The sequence below is a fragment of the Arachis duranensis genome, chromosome 2 (genome assembly GCF_000817695.3).
Source record: "Arachis duranensis cultivar V14167 chromosome 2, aradu.V14167.gnm2.J7QH, whole genome shotgun sequence".
NCBI lineage: Eukaryota > Viridiplantae > Streptophyta > Magnoliopsida > Fabales > Fabaceae > Arachis > Arachis duranensis.
The window spans coordinates 88,699,816-88,711,062 of record NC_029773.3 but is presented as its reverse complement, the minus strand read 5'-3'; the positions used below and the strand labels follow the sequence as shown (position 1 = coordinate 88,711,062).

Genomic DNA, 11,247 nt, shown 5'->3' with positions numbered 1-11,247 from the left:
TGGGGTTTAGAGACTCATGCCGTGGAAAGTACACAAAGAGAAGTGTAAAGTGTTATGAGGTCCTCCGGTCATAAGGTCTGATACAATGTCAAAAGATCCTATTAATAGTAAACTAGTAACCTAGGGTGTACATAGATGAGTAAATGACTTAAAAATCCACTTCCGGGCCCACTTGGTGTGTTCTTGGGTTGAGCAATGAAGCATTTTCGTGTAGAGACCTTTTCTGGAATTAAACGCCAGCTTTCATGCTAGTTTGGGCGTTTAACTCCAAGTTTTATGCCAGTTCCGGCGTTTAACGCTGGAATTTCTGAGGGTGACTTTGAGCGCCGGTTTGGGCCATCAAATCTTGGGCAAAGTATGGACTATCATATATTGCTGGAAAGCCCAGGATGTCTACTTTCCAATGCCGTTGAGAGCGCGCCAATTGGGCTTCTGTAGCTCCAGAAAATCCACTTCGAGTGCAGGGAGGTCAGAATCCAACAGCATCTGCAGTCCTTTTTGGTCTCGGAATCAGATTTTTGCTCAGGACCCTCAATTTCAGCCAGAAAATACCTGAAATCACAGAAAAACACACAAACTCATAGTAAAGTCCAGAAAAGTGAATTTTAGCTAAAAACTAATAAAAATATACTAAAAACTAACTAGATTATACTAAAAACATACTAAAAACAATGCCAAAAAGCATACAAATTATCCGCTCATCATTGCTGCAAGAATGATTGAGCTGAGATTTGCAGCTTCTGTTGATCGCGGGCTGAGAGAAAGGACTTTTCTGTAATGCGTTGTGTTATGGGACTCAACTTATCGAGGTAGGGGCGCTTTTATAAAACTTGTTTTACTTTTCAGAGTTGTTATGAGTCGATATTAATGCGAAAGTATATTTTTGTGATTTCGCGAGTCTTATGAATTGATTTGAGTTGTGTTGAAAGAGAGATTGTTTGTTTGATTGATTGGTCGATCGATTGAGAAGGTTAAATATTCTGATTAGTCGGCTGGTGATGTCGAAGTGGTTTTTCTTGAATTACTAGAAGAGATTTAATATTGGTAATTAGTATAATTTTGGAAGTGTTTTGATTTTAGAAAATATTTAATATTAAGATTTGATTTGATATTGAACCCGATTTGATATCGGAATTTGATTTAAAAACAATTTGGAAAAGACTTGATATTTGGTAACGGTTTGTTCATTGAGAATAATTTGCTATTTTGGTAATGATTCGAAAGGGGTTGAGGAATTGATTGGTTTGATTTTGGAAAGGATTTGATGTTGTAAACTAGTTGAGAATGGGCTGAAAAATGTGGTTTTGATGGGACCCGCAAGGGTGGCGTAAATCGAATTTTAGAGGAGATGCTACCCAAAATTTTTATAAAAATTGGAGACTTTGTTTAAAAATGGTTATTTAGAAAGACTTAGATTTTCAAGGATTCTATGATTTGATTTTTGGGATGACTGTATGTGGCCGGAATGGTCGAAATGTATATGTGGCCGAAAAGGTCGATATGGCAAGGTTTGGGTGTGATCCCGATTGCGTATTAATTTGAAAATGTGTTTGGGTGGCAAGTTGAGGATGTCAGTTCTCTCTCTTGTCGTGATGTGGATGTGGGGAAGGTGGAAAGGCACTCTCCTTCGTATTGTATCCCCCACGTTCTTCTCTGGTTGCAAGGTGGAAAGGCACACTCCTTCGATATGGAAAGACACTCTCCTTCGTAAAACCTCCAGGAGAAGGTGGAAAGGCACACTCCTTTGATGTGGAAAGGCACTCTCCTTCGTTTATGATCCTCCTAGAGATGCACAACCTAGAGACCAATGTCTGGGTTAGCTACCAGATGTGTCGGGTTCTAGCAAAATAACTGACACGTGAGCTCACGGCCAGTAGGATAGACATTCATCATATGCATTTGTATGTTTTGTTTGGGTTTGAATTTGTTTTGGTTTGCCTAATTGCTTAACTGTTATTAATTGCTATATGATCTATTTGCGGTAATTGTTATCTATACCTGTGTTTTTCCTTGTTTGTTTTGCCTGTGTTTGTTTCTGATGTGGTACTCTTGAGATCAAGTATTGATGATGAGATGATGATTGTGTTGATTGATTATGTGATGGCTAAAGGCCGTAATCGGTTTCTGATTTGATTGGTTTCTAATTGAGAGATTAGTAAGGTATGAAAAATCAAGCTGGTTCAGCATAGACTTAATGAACCTATGTCTGGAACAGGTTGGTTATTCATACCGCCTAGAAAACTGATTAGGATTTCCTTATAAGAAAAGAAAGGTTTTGGATTTCTGAAAAGTTAAATTTTGTTTCCTTGAAGAGGTTTTGAGTGATTAGCCGTTGGTTATTAAAAGATTCATAAGACAACGTTAATCATTGAATTTGAAAATAGTTTTCTTACTAAATATCTTCTTATAACAAATTCTAAAAATCTGTGGTGAGACCATATGGTTAGGTTCTCACCCCCTTACAGACTTTTCTTTTCAGGAAACGGACGAAGAAGCTTATGAAGAGTAGTTGAGTTTAGCCTATGCGATAGAAGATATTTTAGTTTAGTTATCAGTATTTTCCCCTCGCCATTAATGTTATAACCTTTGCAAGAGGGATAGGAGTTTTGATATGTGAAGTTTATATATTAGGACACATCTAAATATCATCACATACAAGCTTATCCAACATTATTCTTAACATGTATTCTTAAAATAAGTTTAGAAATAGTATATATTTTTATTTATTAAAATAAAAAATATTTTAAATATTTATATAATTAGAATAAATTATTAAAAAAATTAATTTATATTTTAATATTAATAAAATTATAAAATATTCTTACAATTTATCTAAAAAATATTTTATATTTTATATATATGTGTATCCTGTATCTTGTTAAATTTTAAAATTCGTGTGTCGATGTATCCTGTGTTGTGTCCCGTATTTGTGTCTGTATTCGTGCATCATAGGAAGAAACAAAAGATTTAAACATTGGGGTGAACTAATTAAAATTGATGTTATATATACAAATATTTTTATAATCAAATTCAATTAAGTTGGTACAAGTTAAGTGAAAAAAATATTGACATATGTTAGACATATGTATTATTTCTCCTCTTTTGGGTTTTCTACAGTACACAATTTTTTATTGGAGGAGATAAAAATTTATTAATATAGCATACAAAATTTTATATTTAACACAAACTTATCGATATAGTACACAAATTTTTATACATAGTTAAATTTTAGTTGCGAATGTATTTTGTTAGTTAGGTAAGTTAATATTCTGAGTATGAAGTTTTTCAAAAATTTATATGCTGTATATCAAAATTTATGTATTATACACCAAGATTTTTGTATTGTATATCAAAATTTATGTATTATTGTGCATATTTCATTGTTATAATATACAAATTTTTGTATATAATATACAAATTTTACTACGAATGTATTTTATATGTTGGGTGAGTCAATGTTTTAAATATATAGCTCTTCACATAATTATGTGCTGTACATCAAAATTTTTGTGCTATGCACTAAAATTTATTTGTGATACATCCAAAATTTTATACCCTCTAATTTAAGAAGATGAAAACGCGAAGACGATAATAATGATAATAAAAGAATGAAAAAGAAGACAGCAGTGACGATGATGATGGTATTAGGGCAACGATAACGATAATGACGTTAAAAGAAGAAGTATGTAAAAAAATTAAAAAAAGAAGAAGAAAAAAAAAGTAAAAGAAGCATGAGAAGAAGAAACGATAATGACATTAAAAGAAGAAGTATGTAAAAAAATTAAAAAAAGAAGAAGAAAAAAAAGTGAAAGAAGCATGAGAAGAAGAAGAAGTGTCTGTGTGTATATAAAAAAAATACACAATTTAGTTAAAATTTTGATTAAAAAAATATTTAAATGTCTAGTATTCTTTTGTATTTAATTATATTGGATTAAATTATATTTCAAGTTGTTTAATTTTAGTTTAGGCAATTTAGTTTAATAAAATTAGAATTTTTTTTTCTAAAAAGATAAAAGTATCGGACTAATATATTTTCTTGTTGAGAACTACTGAGATAAAGATGTCTAAAATATCTTTTTTATAGATGTTTTTAATAATTAAAATTTAACATATATAATTGATTAAACCGTGTTATTTTTGTCAAAATTAGGTCAGATAAATTAATTTGATCGAAAAAAATGATAAATTAAACCTTAAACTGGTCTAAGTTAATGTTATTTTTTAAAAAAAATAACTACAATATCTCTATTATATAAAATAATTAAAATGCTCCTATCATATATATTAATTTTAAAAATCTTAAATTCTACCACTTTTTTTCTGTGTCATATAATTGGGATTTAAAATTTTTAAAACTAATATATATATCTATACCAATATATAATGGGGATACGGAATTTTGGTATCCAATTCTTTCTTCCTATTTTACCCCTATTCTCTCTTTATTAGAAACTGGCTTTATCCCACGACACGATACGACAGAACTTAAAAACTGATTTCAATAAAAAAAACTGTTACTACGTACTCAATTTTTTTTATTTTATTCACTTTCAATAAAAAAAACTATTAATACGTACTCAATTTTAATACCGATTCATTCTCAATAACAAAATAACAAACGTCATAGTAACATAATTAATTGGTATTCTTTAACAAAATTAATTAAATTAATATACACTCTTATGCTTATTATTTAACTTAAAAAAATTACATATTACAAAGCACTCCTTAATAAAAAAAAATACAAAAAGTTACTAGAATTTGGTGTCCAATTTTTTTTAGACTTCGTATATCCTTATACAATCTATTTCATAAAATAAATTTAGTGGACAAAATAATAATTTTTTAATATTCCATCTTTATCATATAATATATAAATAATTAAAAAATAAAATAAACAATGTATTCATAAAACCAATAATAACAAATAGAATAAAGAGATATAAATTAACATATTACTTATTTTTTACCATGTATATTTTTAAATTTGAGTGATTAAATATATTTTACAAAATAATAATTCTGATAACTCTGAAATGAAAATAAATTTACTGTTATAAATTATAAAAAGAAGTATTGAGTACTCTTTAACTAAAACTTTTATTATAAAAATTTATTACAAAAAAAAATATGTTTATGTTTTAAATTAATGTAGATGCTTGAGATAAAATATTAAAAATAAAAAAATATGCATTTGCATTCTTATATTAAAAAAAATGAAGTCATTTTATATATAAAAATACTACGTTATAAGATAATTATAAAAAGTTGTCAAATATAATCATTTTATTATCAAAATAGTATTTATATATTGTGTTAAATTAATGTAACATAATAATTTTTAATATATCAAGCACAAGTAACAGAAATCTATAACAATATATAATGTGCTTTCTAATGTTGCCCTTAATGATAGAGATTCTCCCGTACATGCGTCTTTTACTTTAAATAAAAGAACTTTCACCGTTAACAGCAACACATGTTATTCTATCTTATTTTTATTCTGTTTCACTAATAGTTGTAGGAACCGAAATAGTTATAAATAGTTTTTTTAATATTAATTATTTTTTACATATTGCTTATTAATTTTTATCAAAAAGAGAACATATAATTATAAAATTATTTATTGTACTAAATATGAGTACACAACTATTAGTAAAAGACGATATAAAAGAACATAATAAAAATAATAGATAATATTATTAATTCATATTATCATAAGCTTGTCTCCTTTTTTCTCTTTATAAAATATGAATTAACAAAAATGGTATAATATGTTCTCTTTTAATATTTTTGCAATATTAATTTTGTTTTTATTATCATAAGCATATATGATAATAAAAGACGTATATAATTTTATAACATAATAATTATTTATTTCTTTAATACCTTTTTTTAGTTATTATTTAGTTTTAAAATACGATATAATTTTTAATATATTTTTAATAATCAATAAAAAATATACATTATTGGAAATTATACAAAAAAGGTCTGCAATATACGATGAATAAACTATTTTTTAAAAATATTTTCGCAATTTTAGCAGACAAAATCCTCATCATATCGTTATTTTGTTATAATAAATTTAAAAAATTAAGTTAAAAATATTATAAATTAATAGACGACATTCAAAACTTTTAAAGAAATACAATAGAAGCATTATCATTCTGAAAATACTTTTTGTATATTTTAGAATAGTTGAGAATAAAAATTTACTCTATCGAATATTTCACCTCATATATTACCTAGAACTTTAAACTATGATGATTTTATATTACCTCTTTATTGTGTGGTTTTATAATTTAACATTTTAAAATGTTTTATAGTAATTTTAATTTCAACAAAATATGATATAAATAAGATCACGTCAATATTAAAATAAAAAAATATTTATCTAATAAATTTGAAAAGTAAATAATATATTAACAAAAAAATAAAATTAATTTCTTAAAAATAATAGAAAAGCGGCTGAACAGGCACGTTAGTTTGTTAATTATTAGTTTGAAATAAAATTGAAAGTGACATTAAGTGAAGAAGTTGATTAAAAAGGGTAATATTGGAAAAAAAATTTTGGATACCAAACCCATGTATTGCCATTATATATTGTTATAGATATGGCGTTACAAAATATTCTATTTGCTCTTTGATTAATTCTATAAATCTGTAAGGAGGCACATGTTATAGAATCTGTATAGAATTTGTGGTTGCTGTAAAAGTTTTTTCTTTTAAATTAAGAGAAGTACGAGGCTAAAAAATTTGGAGTATTTTTTTCATTATTTTTTTATAATTTTATTATTTTTGTGTATTTTTTATGTACTCTTTCTGTTTTATTAAGATATAACATTGCTCTTACTTTTATATCCAAAATTTTTAGTTTTTTACTAAATTTTAGCACACATAATTCTAATTCCGACAGTGATTTACAATAAAAAAAATAATAAAAAAAACTGTTATAAGGTAAAATAATAAGGGGTTAAACCTCTTTGAGCTACGGTGAATTAGATGAAATTTGGTTTGAAAAAGAAAAAAATAATTTATTTATAAAAGATAATAATATTACTCTTATTTTAATAATGCCAACTATTATTTTTTGTCCAAGTTCATACAAAATGTAATGTAAAACAAATTATGTAAAAATGATTTTTATAAAAAATACAAATTTAATTTATCATTGATTTTCTTTATATATAATTTTAAATGAATTGTAGGTAGATGATGAATATTTATCTTTATATTAATTAGTATATTTAGAAACCAGAAGTTCATCCTGATAAATACTAGTAACAACTAACACAAGTAAAAAACCAAATATTATTTAATAGAAATTTAACAAATTTGGCCTACATATTCATTACAATAATAATATTTAACAAGTCCTCCATTTTGTTGGGTTATATGATGGTCATGGGACCAGTAATACCGTGGCAGAATTTGTGAAAAAACATCTCTAAAAAATTGGGTACCAAATTTTTTTATTCCTATTATACGTTGGTATATTGTATATATTGGTATAAATTTAATTAATGAGTACACTTTTATCTGTAAATTTTGTTTAAAAAATAAATATTGGACATAAAAAAATATGTAAACCATGTGTTAGATTTAATTATTTCGATACTTTAAATACTATTATCCCATTGCAATAACTATTAATAAAATAAATATATTTTATATACTATCAGTTATTGAACTATAATGATATATTGATCACTTATATACTATTGTATTATGGACTATTATGTAGGAAAAATACTTATTAAAAAATTATAAATAAAAAATCATAAATAATTAATATTTTTTTGACGTAATTTATTTATTTATATTATTATTATGATTGTAGTATAATGTTATTTATATTAATTATTTATGTTTTAATAATTTTTAAAAATTATCATGAATAATTATAGATAAAAATACATTTAATAAATTTAATTTCAAAATATTATGTCTTTTGAGTACGTGGTGTCAGTTTCATCCATTAAAAATAGTTCAGTTTTTAAGTTTTGTCATGAGTCAACTCATTTTGGTTTAAAAAAGACGATAATATATTGGAAAATGATTATCAATTCTTTTTATTGGAAAATGATTATCAATATATAATTATATACTTGGTAACTATATATTGCGAGTGAAATAAGAGTTATTTTCCTCCGTTAACGTCCAAGAATTAGATCTACTTCACCATACATCGTGCTAATTTTTAACATTCATGCATGTATGAAAATTTTTCGAAAATATTGTGAACTTCATGATTGAGGCTATTCACATTGTAAAGTATAGTTCAGTTCAACATTATTGGTAATGTTAAATTGAGACATTCGCTCAGAAGTTTCTGACTCAGAACCATACTTTGGAGCGCCAAAGATCTTGTCATTTAGTTACCCTAAAAAATCTAATACGCGCTAATCCAAAAAAAAGAAAAAGAAGTTCTATACGCGGTGGAATGATATTATCATTATACTATACTAGCGGCTCAACAGGCACTAAGCCGCTTTTCTATTGTTCTGAAGAATTTAATTTTATTTTTAAAATATATTATTCGTTCTTTAAATTTATCAGATTATATTTGTTAAATTTTAAAAGACGTTAGTACAATAAATAAACAATCATAAGCAATATGTAAATAAAAATTATGTCTTTTATATTTTTTAATTACAAAAATTCATCCAAATAATTGTTACATACAGAGAAACACATCAGACTTGGAAAGAGAGGTAAGAAAAATTGAAAACGGATAAAATTAATTAAATGGATAAATTATTGGAATGAAGAATTGAAGAAGAGGTTACGGTTCCTACAACTATTAGTGAAACAGAATGAAAATAAGATAGAATAACATGTGTTGCTGTTAACGGTGAAAGTTCTTTTATTTAAAGTAAAAGACGCATGTACGGGAGAATCTCTATCGTTAAGGACAACATTAGAAAGCACATTATATATTGTTATAGATTTCTGTTACTTGGTAACTAAATAGTTAATGTGGAAAATGATTATCAATATATAATTATTAAAATAAAAAATGATTATCAATATATAATTTAATTTAATTTATCAATATTTTTAATAAATAGTTTATTATCAATAAAAAATATACAAAAAACTATACAAAATATTTAATATATTAAAAATTATTATGTTACATTAATTTAACACAATATATAAATATTATTTTGATAATAAAATTATTATGTTTGACAACTTTTTATAATTATCTTATAACGTAGTATTTTTGTGTTTAAAATGACTTCATTTATTTTTTTAATATGAGAATGCAAATGCATATTTTTTATATTTTTAATATTTTGTCCCAAGCATCTACATTAATTTGAAATATAAATATATTTTTTTTGTAATAAATTTATAATAAAAGTTTTAGTTAAAGAGTACTCAATGCTTCTTTTAATAATTTAGAGCAATAAATTTATTTTCATTTTATAGTTATTACTTTGTAAAATATATTTAATCACTCAAATTAAAAAATACACATGACAAAAAATAAGCGATATGTTAATATTTTTTTTCTTTATTCTATTTGTTATTATTAGTTTTATGAATACATTGTTTATTTTAATTTTTTAATTATTTATATACTATATGATAAAGATGAAATATTAAAAAAATTATTATTTTGTCCACTAAATTTATTTTATGAAATAAATTATATAAGGATATACGAAGTCTAAACAAAATTGGACGCCAAATTCTAGTAACTTTTTGTATTTTTTATTAAAGAGTGCTCTGTTATATATGTAATTTTTTTAAGTTAAATAATAAGCATCAGAAATATATAAATAGTTTATTATGTTTGTATTTAAGTCAAAATTCTCCTGGTTTTATTTTAAAATTATAAAAATATATATTATTACCAAAATTTTAAAATATGAAAATATATAAATTAAAATAGAAACTAAAAAAATTAAATTAAAGTATATAGGTAATCGATATTTTTTTTTCTCTTTTATTTAAATTAACACTAGCGAATGATTCATCATATATATGTATATATTAAATAATTGAAGAATTAAACATAAAGTTTGCTTTTTTAAATATGAGAATTCATGATTTGTTGTAGTTTTGTATAAATTATAGAGTTTTTTTGGGTTTTGGCTTTGACCTTCATAAACCATGAGATTTTCAAATGTTTTACTCTATTTTATTTAAAACCACCCTTTATCTCATGATTTATGCTCACTGTAAGGATTTATGTACTGTTGGATATATAAGCATGAATCATTGTATCCCACCAGGCTTTATATATTTTATTTTTTCTAAAATTTGTATAGAGGCAACGATTTATATAAAAAGTGGGAGGACAAAAATATTGTCCTTTCTAATTTAGGACAATGTGATAATTTTTACTCTCATTTAGTTTTCTTAAATAATTTACCCTTGTGAATATGAATAATTGTTCGAACATTTTTTCTCACAAATATGTTGGTGGACGTATATGTATAAAGGCATCATTATATTCTCTCTACTCTCTCTATGTACGCGTGTTGCATGAATAGGAATCGAATTAGCAACAATAGAATGGAGTAACAAATCCTTAAGATTTGGAAAATGATCACACAAAAAAGGTGGCCAAAAGCACACAATAGTATTCATTCAAAGTTACACAGAGGAGGGACAAAGATTTTGAAAGATGAAATAGGTGTTCTCTTTCGTCAACATGAGATCTCTTAGTTTAACTCTTTCAAGCTTCTTTAGATCTACACAGTTGTCCATTTCTTCTCATCTTTTTTATTTTCAAAGTTCTTCGTTCTTCACGTCCATCGTTGGGGAATTCACCTTTTGCTAATATATTTATGATTTTTATTAATTCACTCTCAAAAAAATATGAAATTGAAATTCCCCTTAAGATGTCTTATGGTCACTTGTTAATGACTATATGAAAAACAAAAATGTTGTTTGTACATTAAAATCAACCATTAAAATTAATTGCTATGTATTTATATGTAAATACATATATAATTTAACTTATTTTTAATATATATTTTATATTTTAATTTATATTTTATACTGGTGATTGATTTTAATATATACCTAATATGATTGTATTAAAAATTACTAATCATTATGTGAAAAAATTATTTGAACTTTTTTATTAAAATATTAATTATGATTTTTCCAATTTTTTTTGCTATTAATGATTTTTCCACTTAATGCCTCATGGCTAAACCTTCATGTTCCGTTCAATAATGTCGTGGCCCAAAAAACAATTGATAAAAATGGATGTAAACATATTAT

At 24.9% G+C, this 11,247-nt stretch overlaps 1 protein-coding gene and 1 pseudogene across 2 annotated transcripts in view; both read left to right on the top strand.

Annotated features, from left to right (window-relative positions):
• Positions 1 to 2,604, top strand: part of LOC107475785 (uncharacterized) — a 23,952-nt gene extending 21,348 nt beyond the window's left edge. The window contains exons 4-5 of one of the 2 annotated variants that reach the window (XM_052256589.1): positions 738 to 809; positions 2,466 to 2,604. In XM_052256589.1, coding sequence (XP_052112549.1) covers positions 738 to 758 — 21 coding nt within the window. In that variant the 3' untranslated portion in view covers positions 759 to 809; positions 2,466 to 2,604. Of the gene's footprint in view, positions 1 to 714; positions 810 to 2,465 lie in introns of both variants that reach the window. The other variant, XM_052256590.1, reaches the window with a different exon arrangement.
• Positions 1 to 2,625, top strand: part of LOC110278284 (UDP-glycosyltransferase 76E1-like) — a 37,062-nt pseudogene extending 34,437 nt beyond the window's left edge.
• Positions 2,626 to 11,247: the final 8,622 nt, after the last annotated feature.